The 20674-nt window shown below is 40.5% G+C and overlaps 1 protein-coding gene across 3 annotated transcripts in view; it reads right to left on the bottom strand.

The window, feature by feature from the left end:
• The window catches only part of igsf11 (immunoglobulin superfamily member 11), a 103527-nt gene that overhangs the window by 5373 nt on the left and 77480 nt on the right, over positions 1–20674 (bottom strand). For all 3 annotated transcript variants that reach the window (XM_028573423.1, XM_028573424.1, XM_028573422.1), the window contains exons 3-5: positions 9873–10036; positions 1668–1875; positions 1067–1222 (exon numbers count right to left, since the gene is read on the bottom strand). In XM_028573423.1, coding sequence (XP_028429224.1) covers positions 1067–1222; positions 1668–1875; positions 9873–10036 — 528 coding nt within the window. The remainder of the gene's footprint in view (positions 1–1066; positions 1223–1667; positions 1876–9872; positions 10037–20674) is intronic.

Here is a 20674-nt window from a genome sequence, read left to right as displayed (position 1 = left end):
ACATATAGTCCATTTTACTGAGAGTTTTGAAGGACTACGAGCACAAAGTTCCACAATACAATTATTAAGTTAGTCTATATATTGATTTTCTCATATAGCTTGAATTGAAATATCTCAAAAATCTCTCTCAAAAATTTAATTTACAGAATCAGGGTTTAGAGAAAATAATGTAAACAGCATACAATAAGTGTAATGTAACTATAACATACCTCAATTGGTAAGTTTTATTTTGTGACAGTTTTTTTTAACCAATGCAGCTGCAGTTCTGGTGAGATACAATTTAGCCTCTTTGACAGAAAAGTCATTAGCATCTTGCAAATACTGATAATTGACATGTATTCAATCTCCTTTTGATTCAGCTTCAAATTTACAGTAATTTTACAGTGTCTACAATATTTGTGTCAGGATCTATATAAGAAAAAATGATTAACTTAATTGTTGTGGGAATCTGCTATCTGCGATTAATATTAAGTTTTTTATATTTGCCTTCTATTGACCAGTAGTGTACAGACAAAGACAGTGACTGGTAATGAAGATTTTTTGACAATGGGTACAGCTGGAAAAGAAAGGAGAGTCCACTACACCAGTTCTCTCTGATGCTGAAAACCAAACGCAACTCTAATACATCTGCTCCTGTTATACTGACAGTAGCTGGATGGATGTTAGGTCACGGCTTAGCTAAATTTGATGCAGTATGGCCATAGTGATTGCACCAGTCTGGTACAAAAGAAATAGTCAGAGTTGGTATTCAGCTTGAGAAAATGAGGAAGGACATAAAAACAACACAAATCCTGTGGGCCAATTACACAAACACATTCCTGACCCACTCACTCACAAATTCACATGGATTGAATCACTCCATCCATCCATCTATCTATCCATCATCAGCTCTCAGCAGGTTCAGTTGGGGAGGGTGGGCCTTGGGTGGGCAGTAGTTTGGGCCTGGCACATGACAGGTGGCGGTGATGGTGGGATTGTTGCTGAGTCTGAGCTACGCTATGTGTGTGAGATTTACCAGCAAAGGTGGGGCAAAAGGGAACTCCGACGGCCAGCTTGTTTGTAATACCTTGCATGGCGTTGTGCGGCAGCTTGGGCAGCGCATCCAGCTTCTCCCAGGAGTAGGACGGCGTGGGAATGCCTTCCTCTGAGCTGCAGAATAGCATGATGTCACTGCCTACATCCAGCGTGCCCTGGATTCGACATGCTGGTATTGAGGGGGGCACTGGCAGATGGAGAGAGTGGGCGGCGTCGTGTTAACCACTTTACAAAGCAAATCTAATGTTTCCCTAATTGCAGAGGGAATTTCATATTCAAAAAAGCTGAAGACTCATTAATCCAATAGTGCTTGCATTCTGCTTTATTGCAAACTGTTTTAAAATGTCTGTCTTAAAGGATTTTTCTGGTTACTTACAAACTGAATAAAATGATGACTATGTTTTGTTGTTGTTTACCTGTCTTTATAGCTCTACAAAATACTGAATATCAGATGAAAGCAAGTCGAAAAGCAGCAGTTCTTGCAAACTCCACATACGATAACATCTATTTTCTTCTCTACATGGCCTCAGTTAATGTAGTGACCAAAGCATATACAAATGTTGTTACTGTCTTCTAATAGAAGAAACTGTTCTTATGTTTTAATACATTAGAAAAAGAACAATTCTATTTACCCAAAACGGTGAGCCCAATGACGCCAATGTTGCGCCCCCCTCTGTCTGGGAGGTTGTTGACCAGGCACTGGTAGGTCCCAGTGTCGGACAGCTGGGTGTTGTTGATGAAGATGGAGGCACTTGTACTTGGCATGGTGGCCACGAAGCCCACACGGCCATTGAGGTGGTTGGCGAGGCTGAACACCTGGCCTCCCTGGTAAATTATCACCTGGATTGGGATGTCATGGAGAGGGCATGGAAAAGAGACAGAGAAGGTAACATATGTAAACAAGTAGAGAGAGAGTGTGTGTAGTGAATTGGTAAATTAGATATTAAATGGGAAAGGGTGGAAGGCAGAAATAGACATTGGTGGCAAAGAGGTCAGAGGAAAAAATGTGCGGGAAAAGATAAGAGAAATAAATATTGAGAACCAGCAATTCAGTGCTTTTTAATTATATCAAGAAAATCTGCTTCTATTGTCCAAATAAATGTAGCAGATGGTGCCCATGTTTTTAAAGTCATTAGAACTCAATGCCTTTTGTCACTGAGGATCTTATGTGATTCTTTGACATTTACTCTAGTGGCCTGTTACAGATATCTCTCACTAGAGGGAGACCTTGTTCTACCAAGAGGCTGAAAGACAGCTTGACAGTGGACAGAGAAAGTGTGGAAGTGAGCAGACTTGTATGTCCTGAGAAGCAAACAGACAGATAGAGAAACAAACCTTTTATTTGTAAGTGCATGTTTCTAGCTCAGTGGGTAGATTCCAGGGTAAGGAGTACATACTAAAAATATGCTTTCATAGAATAAGGCTCTTCAGATAAAAGCATCCACTAAATGGTATGCATAATTGAAAACATTTTAACTTGGAAACATACAAACTGCAATCTGATGAATCCAACAGTAGCAATGCAGGAAGTTTTCTGCACAAGGAATCAAATTCAGCAAGAAATTAACCCAAACCTATCTCTGTATCATTACATCAGTGACCTTTGAGAACAATCACAGTGAGAACACACTTGTAAGGACGAATTCACGCCTTCGGGCTGAGGTAAGCTTGTCTCGGGTCCAAATTAAAGAGCAATGAAGGATCAATTTGTTCAAAAGCTTCCCTCAGGCCTCAAACTTGGGGCTAAACAGCTCGTTTGTGAGGCTGAGCCACATGCAAAACAGCTCTCTCCCCTCAGCTGGGCCCACACAAAAGATGAAGAGGACACACATAAACACATGGAATGTGCACACAAGTCACACACAAACACGCGCGCTATCTGACACACAGACGTGCACACACACATACACACAAAGCATGGAGGGGAATCAGAGGGGCTATTCACTTTGGTGAAAAGAGCCCTCATTGAACTGTTCAAAGACCCAGGCAGGGAAACAACCAGCACCAGTGTGTGTGTGTGTGTGTGTGTGTGTGTGTGTGTGTGAGAGAGTGATAGTTCTGATGAAAATGCAGGAGTGTGTATGTGACTGTGTCCTCCACCACTGCTTAACGGTTGTAAATTGCACGGCTGCAATTTCCTGAGTGCAGTACGCTCGCTTTGTCCTCTTATGTGCAGATGAATAGGCAGCTCCTCAGCTGTGATGAGAGCCTGCAACTGCATCTTTTGCGTGTGTGTGTGTGTCTATGTGTGTGTGTCATGGGGAGTGTATCCGTTTGGAGTTGTGTGTGCAAGTGTATGTGTGTGATTGTTCTGCTACATAATGTTTTTCAGTCTAACAACTGTATGGTCTCACTTATATCTTGTCTTTCCATTTTTTTTCCCCCTGTCAATTTTTTCTTTCTTCCATTATCTGTCTGTCTGTGCCTACCTCTCTGTTTTCCTCTGTAACAGACGGCACCAGTATGACCTGGCTCTACACATTGCTGATGACCTAACAATATAATCTGCATGCTCAATGAAAGTGATCCAATCAATTGGCCTGACACGCAACAAACACTGTGCATGCGTGTGTCCATGAGTGTGCAGAGGATTAAAGCAGTCCCTTAACTGTGGTGCATCTTACACCTGTCCCTGTTTTTTCTGTGTTCATGTGAGTTTTAGTCTTCCGACATTTACAAAAAAGCAACAAAAGGGAATAACTGTATGTTGAAAAAGAAATCCTGTAATGAACATTAAATTGTACTCGGTGTGTATTTTCCAGCTTAAAACATGTCATACTCTTGATTTTATGTCTTATGTCCCCCATGTTGATCCATCCATAGCTATGTGTGTAAATCACCTCATACTCTCCCATGACCCGGTTGGCTTTGTAGCTGTGCGCAGGGAGAAAAGAGGTCATGGCTGGCACTCAGATGGCGCACAGCCCTAAGAACTCTAGCTGGACTAGCTGGACGTCCCACTGCTGGCCCAGCGGGTAACCTCTGCTACATCCTTTCCCTCCTTAAACCCTACACACACATATACTGCAAGCATTCACTCACACTCTAACTAAATCCTATTCTGTTGCTCTACAATCCAGCCTGTAAGTGTGAGTCACAAGTGGATGCGCACAGTAAACCTTCATATATTCTCTTGCACTGTGTTAGTCTCACAACCATAGCCTACTTCTGACTGACCCTAAGGACCCTGTTGGCCCCAGAGATGAGGGACACTGCCATCGCCTCAATAAAGCCTTAATAAACCTCTAAACCCCCACAGCCTCCCATCAATTTACTGACTGTAAGCTGCCACTGTTATCTCTATCTATCCACTGAGACATGCTCTGAACTATATGGACCCAGATCCATTTCACTATCTCTTCAAACTGGTGGTTTTGCATGATTGAGCCCGTAAACTACATAATGCGTATATACTTACAGTAACCTCATTGCCAGTCATTTTCCAAAGTATACAGTACAGTAAAGTGTTTAGAATAAGCTTAAAGCTGTGTTTCTGTTTTCTCTGTGGTGCATTCAAGGATACTACAAAATGTTTGTGTTTTAGTTCAATTTATCATTGCTTGGGAGTGCTGATTTAAAAAGTCTCAATGTTGGTCAAATCAAGTAATTGAGTAATCAAGTAACTAATTGTGTCTCATTGGGCTTTTCAGGCCTGCATTAGAAATAGTTTACAACCCAATGCAAGGTACTGTATCGAAGAAGACAAGGGGAGCAAAAAGCTTTTGTTGTAATACATAAAGAAAAAAATGGAAGAACCCTCATGAGAGAGAGGAAATTCAAAGAGAAATTCCATATCCGCAGACAGCTGGGGTTGGAATAGAAGCCAAAAAGACATTTACAGAAAATTAAGAGCGAGTTTAAACAGTTGGTAGATATACAAAATACAACAATAGGATTAGAATTGATCCATTGATACTGCAGTAATTGCCAATAAAGAATGTCCATGAAATGAATAAGTCTGTTATCAGATCTTTATGGTTATAACAACATCAGAAAACTACATGCAAATGATATCGGAGTATAATGTACAACACATCCTTACAAGCAGTGACTTTCTACGTTGGCATTACCATGCAGTGATACAGTAAAAATTGATCACTGTGATGGATAAACTTTCTTGAGCAAGTTTCAAGTCCCTAAAAGTTACAATACATTTTGGTGTCAGAAAAGTGTGAATCAAATTCATTGTGATAGTAGGCTTGATGGTAGATTGGCCACATTTGATATTTTTATCTTGAAGGTGTGCAATGTTACCAATGGTGTGAGTATGATCTTGATTTGGCAGCAATCAGGGTGGTTTTGTGTTCTTCAGCCTTCGGGTAAAAGGTAAGGGTTCAAGTCCTATCAGTAAGAATGTATATGCTCAAATGTCCTTAAGAAAGACACTTCAAACCCTAGTGGTGTAAATGACTGTACTGTTGCTGACTCTGCATACTGATGTCTCTGGAGGTAGGCAAGCAAATAAAAAATAAATTTCCTCCCTACAGATCAATAAAAGATATCACATAGTGTATATGAGAGAGTGTGTTGAAGCTGAGCGTGTGATACAGTATAACCTCTCTTCAGCCTCCCCACAGGGAGGAGTTACAGCCTCAGACAAACAGAATGTCATGTTTGGCTTCGTCTGAAATGGGTTCTTGTTCAATGTTTTTTTTTAGGCAGGGTTGAAAGGAGGCGACAAAAGTTCATATTAAGAGCGTATGTGAATGCAGCGTCTATTTGATCTATTCTTTGGCAGATTGTTAGGTCCAGATAAGGATCAGATCATCTAAAATACTGTGACAGATGTTCTCAATTACAGATTAACATCAATTCTGCACAACAGATTCTCTATGACCTCAATTTCACCAGAGCTTCATTTCACCGCAAAGTGCACCATTTTCACTTTATAATTTACAAAAATCAACACAGCCCCCTTTCCAGGAATTGATAAAAACATATTTAATTATTTTGTTTTCCAGACTGACAATCATTTAGAAAGGATACACTGACACTGCAAAAGGTTTTCATCAGTCCTGGAGTGATAAAACCTCCAACAAATGTCTCCCTTCAACTAGAGCAAGTAAAGAATATGTATCAAAATTGGATTTCAGGCACGGACAATATAAAACTGCAAGGATTAGCACATTGAAGAAATGTCTCCAAAGTGTTGGATATAATTGTTTGATACATAAACTATTTTAATGATTGCAACTAGAAAATCTGTTTCAGGAATTATTCTCACAGGTGGTGCCAGAGGCGAGTGTGAACCTGGAGCTTTTATTAGAGCCTAAACACAGATATCCAGCAAACAGTTTAGAGAGGATAAACAAAAGCTCAGAAACATAAAACCATTGTCTAGTGTGTGTGTGTGTGTGTGTGTGTGTGTGTGTGTGTGTGTGTGTGTGTGTGTGTGTGTGTGTGTGTGTGTGTGTGTGTGTGTGTTTATCTGGATTATCTCACACCTAGCGGCCCAGAGGAAAGAGGTCAGGACGTTTGATCACAAAAACGGCACGATAGACAGATTACATACACAGAAAACACTACATGAACATGCACACACCCAAACACACACACTGGCACTCCTCTGATCTACATGCCTACATGCTGTAATCCTGAGCTCCTGAACAGGACTACAACCACAACAAGGCTGAAGTGTAGACATAGTTTCTACTTTGAGTGTTAAAGGCATTTAACAAGACTCCACACTACGCAGCAGGATATTTCCATACACCTCACGGATAAAGTATTACACTCAATTGCATTGATTAATTAAAAGATAAAAGTCAAGTCAGTACATCTCTCTCCGTCTTTCTCTTTCATTGAGTTGGTTGAAAGATGTGTAAACATAAACATCATTGAATTAATATATTAATGGGTGACACAGTTGCTCAGGGGTTAGCACTTCTGCCTCACAGCAATTTGGCACTGCAGAGTTCAATCTTCTGTCAGGGCAGGGAGTTTGCAAGTTCTACCCATGTTTGTGTGTGTTTCCTCCCACCATAAAGACATGCATCCTGGGTTACTAGGAAAATTAGCTATCTGACTAACACTGGCACATTTACAGAAATGTTGATTGATGTGCATATAAAATAAAAATATATTTATTTTATTTAAGTTTCGGTCAGCTTCAGACCTGCGCCATACCCTGGCTGTGTTGAGGGTCATGAAGAAGGGTTGGTCAACGTGTGTTGACCCCTTCAGATGGAACCCCGACATGTTTATGATCACCTGGTAAATCCAATATTTAGTCTTTTAGCTCTGTCTCTTTAGCAGCTAATTGCTCCAATTTCTTCATCGGCTGGTTGCTAACTGTGTCTGTCTATTTTGGTGCTGGGTGTATGGTGAACAGTGGGTTTTTGCAACGTTTTCTCTTGAAACAGCTGTGTTAAAAACGTTATAAGAGCGGTGATGCAATAAAACTCAGTGTAGGTGAGGGGAGCTGACGGGAACTGTGACTTCTTGCACATTACACATTATTTGATCCATTGTTGAAATTGTCTAAAAATATTGATTGTAACCGCTTTAAAAAAAAAAAAAAAAAAAAAAAAAGAGTATAGCTTTTTAATGGAAATAGTTGGTTTAAATAGCCTATCATCTGTACTTTGTATTCAGACTCTAGATGCACCAGGCTGGCACACTTTCTCCACTCACAAACATAATATATAAAGCTCACACTTGACTCATTAAGTTATATAGCCTATAATGTGGAGTCAACCATGTAGGCTTAAGGCTGTAAACCACAGAGTGAAGTCTTAAACAGCATGGCAAGTCAAAGCACTAAGCAAATACACAACAGCATTAATCTGGGCTACAACAAACAGCCATGTTTGCAAAGTCAAAAAAGCCAGCACATCTCGTGCTGTTGTGAGTGCACTTGCTAAAGTGCTAACACAGGTTGTGAGGGTGTACAAGCTTATAGAGTTCTGTTCAGTAATTCTTAATGGCTTTTAGCATCAACTGTAATCATTTTTGACATTCTCTTCCTCTAAAATGACCTTGTACTTGTACGGTCGTCCCACGCAGCACTTTATTTCATCACTCACGTTTTAGACAGCTCACCAAATTCACACTTCACAACTTGATTGCAGAACTGTAGTTCACCCTGTTTTGTGTGAATGCATGGATTGTGTGTGTCACTGTATGCATGTCATTTCATTTTCAATTTATAACAATGCACCCTTAGAAACATATGTGTGCAGCACTGTGCTTGTACTCAATGTCCCAGGTATACATCTATGTACAGTATATATCACATGTGATACAATACAGTGTGATGGTGTAGCATGGGAACACGATAAATGTTATGCAGCCTTCTACATGTTTCAGCTCCCATGATCACTTGACTGTCATCTACAAGTCACATGCATGCATCAACGAGTAAAGTGACTACACGTGTTTATGTTACTGTTGTTTTTAGTTTCATTAGCCCTTATGCACAGGTGTGCACAAGGGAGCATTACTCGTAATGTGGATGTATGTCTTTTTCATACTTTTAGTGTGCACTGTGCATGCAAGTAGGCTATGTGTGAAGCCAGTAAATATATATATGAGCCCTGCTTGTATGCATGTGGATCTGTACACCATTTGGACTAGCAGTGTAATGCCAGTTTGTGTGTGTGTGTCGGTGTTTGTGTGTGTGAACAGCTGCGATATAGAGCCTGTCGTGGGCGTGAGGTAATTAGTGCAGAAGATGATTGTATTATTTGGACGGCCGACCAGCGCCGGGGTTCAAAGTGAAGGGAGGCAGGTGAGCTTGTACGGCCTGCAGCTGCATGTTAAACAACTCAAATGGAATCACAGAAGTCCCGCAAGGGTGGAGGAAGAGTAAGAGTGAGAGAGAGAGGGGGAGGAAAGGAAGGTGAGAAAAAAAACAAAGAAAATCAGAGTAGCAATGGTAAGTAGGGGACAATGGTAAGAAGCGAGTGGGACAAAATTAACGCCAATAAGACAAAACTGAAGCCTAAATCATGTTTTTTTTGTACTAATTAAACTGCTGCCAATGTTCCCAAACAAATCTACAACCATAAAATGAGCTTCAGGATGCTGTTTGCTTTACATTTAATTGATGAAAGGGAGAAAAGTGCTACATGACATTGCTGTCCTGCAGGCTACACTTGGAAAGTGAGAGTTATCTAAACTATGGACACACATCTATATTACTCTAATATAGTCATCTAATATCTATAACTTACATAATTAATACCCTACAGGTGCGTTCAGATGCACCGGAAAGAGAATATATAAAAATTATATATATCATCTTAGCTTGGACTTTTGTTAATGACCATAATCATGATTGAGAGCCATTGCTGCCATGTAACTGCGCTGGATGTCCCTCAAACCCCAAAGATTATCTCTCTGTGGATTGTGCATATTTCTCAATTCTAAAGCTTTTCAATTCTCTTTACGTTGTATCTGAGCACACCTTAGTACAGACCAAGTCTTGTGTACCTGCTTTGACTAACGTTGGTGTTGGGAGGCAGCAGAGACATCCAAATGATGCGTATGCAGCAATGTTGCATTAGAAGACAAGTTACATGCATCTCAGTAGTATAGTATACATCTCTGTAAGTACCTAAACAGTGCACTGCAGCTCTGGCTGTTTAAGATCTACATACTCTCTCTCATATCGCTCATCACAGTTAATACATTGATTTGAAGAACTCTGTCTGCTGGGTCCAAATATCAACAATATATATATATATATATAATATATTATTATTATATAATATGTTTTGCAACACTCCTTCAATCCAGCCCTGATTCTCAATGCTTCTTTGCTGAAGAAGTTCAAGGAATACTCTCTGTGTCACTGTGATTGAAGGGGTGCATCAGTGACGTATTGTACACGTTACCTGTTCTGGCTGGTTGGCATTGGACAGTGGTATCACCATCCAGATGATGTTGAGGTTGTTGAGGGCAGCGCTGGTGGTGAAGGAGCAGGGCAGGACGGCTGCTTGGCCACGGGCCACCTGAATACTGCTCTGGGACACCGTCACATCCAGCGCCCGCACACACACTGCAGAAGGAAGGAGGCAGTGATCAGTTTCTTCTGCACAAGCACATACTGAACCAAGGCGTGAACAAGTAAAAGAGGAGAACAGACTGAGCAAAGCTGATATTTAAACATATCAATTACAACTCCCAACAGATGCATCTTTCACAATTGTTCTTATAAATCTCTGCACTTTGTGAGATAGGCTTGCGAGTCTTAATGCAAGCTATTTGACTGACCTATATGAGTGACATTGGAAATCTTGCCTTTAATGGGTCAGAGAAAGACACATAGACAGAGGAGGGGATGTCTGTAATACAAGTAATAATGGGCAAAATCTCTGCCAACTACATGTGACTGTACAATATTTTTAAATCATGTTTAATCTCTCAGTGCGTCCCGCTGCCTTTTCATCTTTACAGCAAAACAAACATGATTTCTGAACCAAGCTCATTTTTTCTAAATGCTCTCAGCAGCTAAACAAACATCTACAGTAGACCACACTGTGAAGGATCACATGAAATATGTAATAGTTAAATGGGGAAACACGATAAGCTGTCTCTTGAGTTATTCATTTCCTAAAACAACTTGCTTCTTGCTGCTTTCATGGGAACACAGTCTGTATCAATACATACTAAATGAACATGACAAGTGGGGATAGTGATGGTTATTTTGCTGCTCCCTGTGCTCATGCAGCATACTAAAACATGTTAGCTTTTGTCTTGTGCAAAAAAAGGTATATCCTCTCAAACTTAGAAACTGAATAGTTTCTTTCCTCATCTGGACTCAGCTGTCAGCTACAACAGACCCACAGAGACAAATATGTACATGCAGGATCCTATTTCTAGACCAGCTAAAGACATTAGGCTGCAGCCTAAATTAAGTTAGATCTCCCCCACAAGCATGTATCCATGTCCAAAAAACCCAATGGGAAGTAATCGTATCTAAACATGGTGAGGAGGAAGATGGCACTGATATGATTACAGATAATTGATCATGTCCTGTGAATCGTCCTTGTTAGTGATAATGTAAGATGATGTTCTTGCCATAAGCCAATAGTAGAAACCACCAGCATGTCATTTGTGTGGTACGTAGAAGTCAAGCAAAATGTAAATGATCACCTTGAACAACAAAATATAAATCTCACAACCAAACATATAAATTAAGTTATCTGAATTATATTTTAGGTCACAAAATATAAGGCATCTGCTATGAATTTCAGGCTTTGAGTGTAATTTCTGCCGATTTTGGGTTTCGAATATCACCATCATATTCTAGCTGACAGACTGCCTGTTGCTCCCTCTCTGTCTGTCTGAAACCAGCAGACCCCCTACGCTTTACTTCTGCTGGCAGACACCACACACCCTGCAGGCTCACTGCTGGCACAGGGGAGATAGGCAGCGCTTGAACTGCTCCGCTCAGTTATGGTTCATAAGAGCTATATTCATGAAAAGACTTACCATAAATTATGCAAGTGATTTCACTTAAAGACATTATATTCCACTGGAATGTCTATGTATGTATAATTTGCAGTACTTTGACTGCCCACTGTAACTCAATTGCTTAAATAATAAGAAGTTGTATGTTAAGCACCACGACAGTCTCCTCAGCATGTACGTCACAATGCAGCTAATGAGCTTCCATTATGACATCTACAATTTCAAGACATCATTAGAAATTTAATAAATAACAGTCTTAGGTCACCAGTAATCTGATCTGCTTCTATCCTCTGTGTACACAATGTTCATTTCATGCGCACAATCAACCTATGTTCTTATTGGAGGATTAACAGCAACGTGGTGGAAGTTCACACAAAAGGTTACGACCATAACCGGATGTGTAATTGTATTGGCAGCATGAGCTCAGTGTGTTTAATCTCATGGCCACATAGATATTAAATGTGCTAGATTACGTGTGGAAAAAAGACGAAAAAGAAAGAAAGAAAAAGAAAGAAAGAAAGAAAGAAAGTCCTAGAGAAATGAAGATAGAAGGAGCATCTTATCGTCCCTAAGCCTCCTCCAAGGCAGCCGTCTCTCAAGCCCACAACAGCTGGAGGGCTCATTTCAAAACACAGGATTAGGGAACCTCTTTGCACAGAGCCTGTAAGCTCCCATGACCAAAGAAGAAACACACTTACACACACTCAAAATCACAAACAAGCAAAAAAAACATACACAATACAGTGTGCACATATGCACTCACGTGCCATCCAACACAAACACATACCACCCACTGCCATGTACAACTCATCTGTGTATGTCATCGGTAACATGTACAGTAGCCCTTTAGGGACACATCTGAGAGACAAAGAAGGGAACGGCTCGACAGCTCACCAACTAAACTGCACAGTTGCCTGGCATTGCCTCAGTATTGCATACACTTCTGACAAAGCTTTATGCCAGCTCTTCAGTGCTACTCTGGGAGCATGTCCGGTAGACAACCGCTCTTCCAGAATGAATACTGTAAAGGGTTTGATATGTGAGGGATGAATGGTGAACGGATCATTGTCAAATTTGGCTACCAAGATAAAAAAGAATGTACCGTATTCACACTTCAGTTTTCTGCTATTGTGGTACTAAGAATATAGCCATAGGGCTGGGCAATATATCAATATTATATCAGCATTGATATATGAGGCTAGATATCATATTCAATTTTGGATATCCTAGTATTGGGATATGACATAAGTGATGTCTTTTCCTGGTTTTTAAGGCTGCATTACAGAATGACGTCATATTCTGAACTTACCAAACTAACTAGTCGTTTTATTATTTGCTTTTCCCCACTTAGTCGTTGTAGCCACATTATTCGTGATTATTTATCAAAACTCTCATTGTGTAAATATTTTGTGAAAGCACCTATAGTCAACCCTACAATATCACCGCAATATCAACATTGATGTATTTGATCAAGAAGACCATGATATTTGATTTTTTCCACATCGCCCAGCTCTATATTGCAGTGCCGTCTAAATTACATTATTCTAGTCCGAAGCAAACTTTACTGATTAGAGGAAATACTCTCAAAGACAAGCCAGTAGTGGTTAATTTATACATTTACTTGTTTTTCTTTTCTTGCATGTTTCTTTTCCATTCTTGCCCAGGGCTGAGTGAAGCACAGTTCTGCAGTTGTCTTCATGTCTCCAGGCAGTGCATAGTTGTGATATAAATGACCTGTCCATCTCATTGGGTTTACCATCCAAGAACTTTATTTTTCTGTCGAAAAACATCTTGTTCCCTTCTGCTCTTTTTTCCTGCCCTGAGCTGCCCCAAGGCACAGCTCAGCAGGACCCAGACCAGCCTGACTGTTACCAAATAGCAAAAACTAACCGTGCTTGATCTCCCTGATTCTGACTATCCACTGCCCACAGTATATATACCTGTAATAGGTGAGTGCTGAAATGTGGCACTCATTAGGCCTCAATCAAAGACGAAGAAGTTATTTTGATTCAATTTAGTCAACTGCCCTAGTCACCTGACTGCCTCACTAGAATGGCATGATTTAAATCAACAAAAATATGTTGACTGCAGCAGCTCTAGCTAAATTACCTCTTCATGGTAGACTCAGTTTGTAAAATCTAAACATTTGTCAAGTTATCAGTTTATCTGTGAGCAATCTTCCTGGTGTTTTTTTGGAACACTGTCAAAATGAGATTGCCTGTCTGTGATTGGATAATAAACCCTTAACAAAGCCAATAAAAGCACGCATTTGCTAATCTGCACAGGTAAACGGAAGTTGTTATTGTTGTTAACTTATCGCTTTATATTCATTTTGCATGTTTTTGTCAATTCATTAATTTACAATAGATAATTGTGTACAAAATATTAAAAAATACTAAGCATATAAGACAAAAATGAGCACCACCTGAATAGATGAACCATGTACATCATAATAAAGCTAACACATAGGTTTTTACCATTCTACTGTTGTTTGATACCATTTTCATTAAAAAAAGTACTTTGAATCGTTGACGCATAACTAAGACTATAGACAAATGATGTGCTACGCAGTATTTTCTTTTATCTTAATGTTTTGTATAGAGTAAAAAGGAAAAAGTAATGGAAACAGAATGAGGGAGGAAGTAACAAAGGACAAACTGAGGAGTAGGAGACGAGAGAGGATCAAAGTGGTGTGACGGGTGGGCACAAGGAGGAATAAGAGAAAAGCCCAAGAGAAGGATGCACAATGAGAAAGGAGGGACAGAGAGGAGGAATGAATAAGAGAGAAAAGGTGAGGAGTGAAATAGAGAAGGAATAGAGGAAGAAGGGAGGATGCTGCTGTTTCCAGAGAGGCCTAATTGATAAAGTCACCCCAGGCAGTGAAAGAGAGAACCAACACCGTGGCTCTGTTGAAACAGCTCTCTCTCCTCATTCGGGAGCCAAGTGTCAAAACTGCTATTGATTAATGCATGAGAAAACCATCCACCTCAGAGAACATGGTAATGTGTGTGTGTGTGTGTGTTTGTGTGTGTGTCACTCAGTCAAGCTATGGTGCAGCCATGATGAGATGAAGAACAAATGCAGGATGAATAAAACACTTCTCTCTCTCTCTCTCTCTCTCTCACACACACACACACACACACACACACACACACACACACACACACACACACACACACACACACACAGCAAGTCATATGCATAATTTGTTTTTATTCATGTTGCTCTTTTATTCATAGGCTTTACTTTTATTTCAGTTTCAAACAGATGCCCCTGATGTTGTGATGTGATGAGCCTCTGGCAAAGCTTCAGTGGTTGGGTTGGGTCACACACAGAGACACACCTACACATGTATACACCTGTTTAAGTGAGATGATTGATGGTGCTAAAAATCTGACTGAAGAAAGTCAACAGAACGCACATTAATACATATTTAAAAGTGACATATGTCCTTTTTGTTTCTTCAGTGAATGTCTGAATTCTCCAACTTTGATCTCGTATTTACACCCAATTACCACGCCACCACCACCATTTTCCGTGACATACCATAGTATTCCCCTTTTTAAACCAGAAAGCAAAATTACTATCACAGTTGACACGCTTCATGCGTGATAGCCACCTTTTGTCAGCTGCGTTTTCTCCAAGCGTGAGACATCTTAAGACGTGAGAGGAGAAGAGTAAGAGGCAGCAAGGAGAGATCGAGCGTAAAATCACGTCGCTCCTGCTTCAGGCGTGTTAGTTGGCAGCTCTGATCACAATTCATGTTTAATCTGCATCCTTTTAGAATTTCTCCTTGGACTCAAACGCCATTTGTAATTGCCATTATTTGTGCTTTAAATTCTGCATTAAATATGAAGCTACAGAAAAGGACAAAAACAAAAGCATGAAATTGAACACAAGCATGCACACGTCCACACAAGAATTCATGTGTACCGACACCTGTGGCCACACACAAACAAAGCTCTGTGTCCCGTTCTCTAGCAGTAGACCCAGGGGCTTCATGATGAGCTGTGTTCATGTATGGCGGACCCTGTGATGTTGCCGCTGCCCTTGAGGCACCAGGGCGTACCAACAAGTGAGCAATGACATCCGCGTGAAACTCAGGTGGTGTAGTTTTGTACCCAGCTGCTCGGTGGCAACACATCAAGCACCATTCTCAAAGCACTGCTGAGGTGAAAACAAAGTCACAAACAAACTCAGTTTTCATCCTGAAAGGGTATTTAATTGCTGTATTCTGCTTAAACAACTCTTCTCATTTTGCTTTACTGTTTTATTATCTTAACTTTCTGTGGCTAAAACCACAACTTAATTTTGTGAACAAATTAAACAAACATGATACAATGTGTGTGTTCTTTATCCTAAGCTCTGCTAAGCGGCAGCTGGCTGTGGCTTCATAATTAATGTACAGACATGTGAGTGGTTTGAGTGGTTTCTTCTCAACTACTTCTCAAGAAGAAAGAGTAAGCGAGTAAGCGTATTTTCCAAAATGTCAATATATTCCTTTGAGCTTCTGATGCAAGCTATGCTGTCATCTACCTGCCAAGGTCTTAATGCTATATACCATATAATCTCAAATACAATCTTTTTCAATAACCACTCAAACTACTATGAGCAAACTGAGTAAACAAACAGAGCCTTTAGGACAGGCCTGTTTATAACCATAGTCCATTGTGACCACATTATAAAAGGTCGTCATTCATATTTCACAAAGAAGCAAATGTTGGTTCTGTCTACTGTGTACAGAGCACACAGATTTTGCTTACAACAGAACTGCATAAACTAAAGCTTCTGACTGCGTGCATGTCCTAGTTCAAAGGTTATGAATTTTTTATTATAACTGCAACATCAGAACTAATGATTATAAATGCAAAATGATGGTGTGCACTGTGCATGCAACAAGTTGGTACATGAATGGCTATATGAAAGACTACTTTCTTAGGTTAAATTGCGTGAGGGATTATAGGTGGGTCACAGGGAACTCATGATGTCAACCGTCTGCCAGAGGTTTTGCTCACATGACTTTGCCGATTTAATCTCTCCTTTTCTTCATTTCCTTTCCTCTCCCCTCGTCAACTCCATGTTTCCCTCTTTGGTCCATCCAGCAAACCCTCACACAATAAAAGAGCCTTAAAAATCTCTTGCTCATCCTCCTCCTCATCCCCTGCCCCAACCCTTCCAGTTGACCTATTAGCCACAACAGCCACCTCCCTAACAGGGCCCACTGACTAGCCTACATAGCTTAATACTCTCTAAACTGTACTGAGTCTGACTAGCCTGGCTTACTGTGCTCCTAATGCGTTACTACTATAAACACAAGACCTCATAGCCCACATACAAGCTATAGCATGTAGCATTGGTCACACTATTTGCTTAAAGCCCTGCTTTCAAAGTCTCACAATTATGAATGGAGAGTATGTCACATCTGTTCAACAAAGCCATAACTTTTTATATAAATCTGAAATGCATTGCAAAGATCTCACATTTACAAAATAGTAGCAAAGCATGTTTTTCTAGAAAATGTGATTCATGCTCATTTGAAGAATATTGGTGATGTTTTGACTTGTGATAACTCCCCAGATGTTTTTTCTACTCCTTATGTACATGACACGAACGCTGCACACAATTAGTCTGGTGGTCCCATGTTGTGCACAAACAAGCATATATCACATGAGTAGCAGAACGTCCCCACTCACTCCTCATGAGATGGCCTTTGTTTGCGGCTCTCTGATATGAGCATACAACATCACAGGGTCCACCACCCTGTGATGTTGTACAAATATTTTTTGTAAAGCTAGATGAAAAGAAATACCAATTTTGTGCAGACAAAATGCACACAAGAAATACTAAGCAGCAATTAGACAATTAAGGGGCCTAACATACTATATACTATGTTAATATTATTTAGCAATCCCATAGAGTGGTAAATATTATTTTTAAAATAGGGAACATTTGACTTTTTAAATTATTAATATCAAGACTGATTGCTAATGCAAATTAAGTTTTAGAAAGTTATTGTGAACAAGCAACGGGTAATGGACCAAACTAGTGTGTTCGGCTGTGTGCAATGAGCGAGCAGAAGGTTAAAGTAGGCCACTGCCCTCGTGCGCAGATAAGCCTGGGCATTGGAAGACTACTGCTAAAGCATTAAACAGATGGCTCTGCACATGCAGCCCTGGACACATCTACAGACACACAATGTCCAAAAAAAACCAAGTACCAACTTCAGCGGAATACACTAATCGCAAATATACAGCTCTAATCAAAAACATTGCTCCCAAGGTATGTTGTTTCAAATGAGAGCTGAGGAACCAGACCTGGATTTCCCCAAACAAACAGACTCTTTTCCTGTCAGCCACCAGCCACCTCACAGCCTCCATACCCTCTCTGTGTGGAGTAACTCCATTCCCTGTCAGACTTGCATGTTTGGCAAACCTGTCACAGCTGTCTACACGTAAATCTAACATCCTGGCAAACATACTGATCTGCCAGTAAGATGACATGATTGGCAAGGGGTTGTGTTTTGCCATTTGGCAGCTGCCATCATCAAGTCCCTTTTAAGTGGGTAACAGCAGTCTGGTTCTGCCAAAGATGTCCAAATGAAGCAGCAAAGCGTGTCTATTATAGGTAGGAGGTAAAAGTTAGCAGGATAGGACAGGTGTAAAAATTGCAACACTCCCAAGATGGAGTGCCTTTGGTTGACTTAAGAGTATTCTTGCATTGCCAGACAGTGCCGTGTCAGCGCTGCAGTATGGTCTGGCTACATCATCTATTCTAGGATAGGGGAAAAAAAGAAAATGCTCTGGCTTGTTTGTATTTCTTAAAAACCAATCACAACCGTCCTGGGCGAGGAACATCCGATGTCAGACTTTATCCCAGCAACATCCATTGAGCCAGACTAACAGCAATAGGATGTTATACAATAATTTTTGCTTTTTCATAAATTGTATTAGGTATTTTACCCTTAAATAAATCATAAACACCTGTAGACAAAAGTATTATCTTGAAGTTTTCTGCTGCGTTGTGAAAGGTCATCACTGTTTTCCCTTACTGTACTACATGTCAGCAGGTAAGGCCAGTCGGTAACGAATGACACTTAATGACAACAGTCATGAACACTTAAAATGACTCATTCATGTTCATGAAAGATGTCATGTCATAATAATGACAGTGTCATGTCAGTCTTATGAACCCCCCTTCAAATAAAGTGTTACCGGCCAGTCTACTGGCACTCTCTCCACTGTCTGCACGGCACAGGTTAACGCAAACAGAATAAGCTTCTCAGTCAGCCAGCCAGCCAGAGCCTCACAGTGCCAGCCAGAAGATAATACTAGAAGACTATTCCTGGAACCAGCATTTAGCCTAAGGTAACCTTGTCTGCTGCCCCTCAGTTGGTAATTGGCTTGTAGGCAGAGATTGCTCTCTTACTAAACTCTTACTCTTCTTTGTTCTTTCCTTTGCTTCTTTTCCCACTCATTCTGCCTGGTTTGATCTTTCCCTCATTGTATTTATCGCTCTTTCTTCCTCGCCTTCACTACAGTTGCTCTCCAATTGAAGACAGGGATTTTAAGCCCGCCAACACTGGCCAGGCCTCCTGGGAGACGCAGCGCTTCTGCAGGTGATTTGGTCAGTACAGTTCTCCAGCAATAAGGGCCCTTAATGATTTATCGTCCATTTGAGTCCCTGTGTGGCTCACCTTCAGGATGAACCCCCGCTCAACTCAGCCACTGATGTGTATTATTGGAGGAGAGCAGAGTGAGGCTGGTAGGTATAGTTGAGGCTGTGACCGGGGGAACGTACGGCATGTAACACATCTGATTTGAGATAGTTTTAGATTGTTCAATTTAAGAGTCATTTGTTTTGCTGCTTAAGATATGATGTATCTTTATCTTTAATAAATACACAGTCACAAAAAAAAAAGGCTACATGAGTAATGAAGCTATACCTTTACTGTCAATGCTTGTTTTCATTTGTTTTCATTAGCCAGGTAAGTTTTGCTGAACACCCTGCTCCACACTCAAATGGTGGTGTTGTCAGCCTTCATACTGTGACTGAAATGACTGCATCCTGGGACTGTGGACCTGAGTAAACAATACCTGCATTTTAAATAAAATACATACAATGTGTTTCATTTAATTTCATTCAACACAGAGCAGTGTAATGCAATATAGGGGGCCATTGTCTGGGCAAATACAGGTAGGGAGAAATGTGGGGGGAGAATACACATAAACTGGGGAAAGTGTCAGAAAAAGGTTCAAGGTTCTTTATTAGTCATGGACACAACAATTGCAGAAGCACTTGTTGACCATGACAATCTTAGGCCTGAGGTACCTCTAACAATGCTCATTAAATAACTAATAAGAAAATCACACAAGCAAAAGTAAAATCTGAACAGACAAAAAATAGTACAAGATAGTAAATAAACATATGTTTATTTTTACACAAAAACACACTCTATAAGATCAGTCTTGTCAAACTTGAGCTATATTTGAATAGAGTGAGAACCCATTGATTGCACTTCACCAGCTGTCCCCCCCAACACACACACACACACACACACACACACACACACACACACACACACACACCTTGAACTTTTCAGCCCCACTGTCAAAAAGGTTGTGGGCAGCTGCTCTCAGCTGACTCTGCCATGACATACGACCAGCAAAGTGATGCATGTTGTTATTTAGAGAAGTATTAACAACAAATATTGATTCCCTTTAAAAAAAAAAAGAAGGAAAAAAAGACATAATTTCTCTCCATTTACAGATCAGCACTGCCATCTTTTGATTAATTGTTTTAGTTGATCCAAGAACAAATGCGAGGGTGGGCTGACATAACCTGACTCCGCCAGATGGATTGCTTTGCTCGGCATATCCATCTGGGACCTTTCCGTTGGAAAACTTTTGAGAAGGGGTGAAAATACTGGTTAGCTGATTGGCTAAACCATCTGTCTATCACCACCAAGCTGCCATGTTGTTTAGACTAACAGTCGCTTCTTGTTGTGTCACACCTAAACCCGCCTCAAAACCAACACTGATTGGTCGGTCGTTTGGCGAACGGCTCCAAATTTTCTCTATCTCAAGATGCCAGACTGATCTGCGAGTGGAAAACTGGAGCTCGCCAGATCAGGACGGTCTCACGAGGCTAGGCCTGACATGGATTCTTTCAAAATAGACATTTCCAATTTTGTGTGCTCTTGATGAATAGTGCACTGATGCATGGA

Source organism: Perca flavescens, chromosome 3 (genome assembly GCF_004354835.1).
Source record: "Perca flavescens isolate YP-PL-M2 chromosome 3, PFLA_1.0, whole genome shotgun sequence".
Classification (NCBI taxonomy): domain Eukaryota; kingdom Metazoa; phylum Chordata; class Actinopteri; order Perciformes; family Percidae; genus Perca; species Perca flavescens.
The sequence above is the reverse complement of the archived record's forward strand: the minus strand, read 5'-3'. Positions and strand labels throughout refer to the sequence as shown.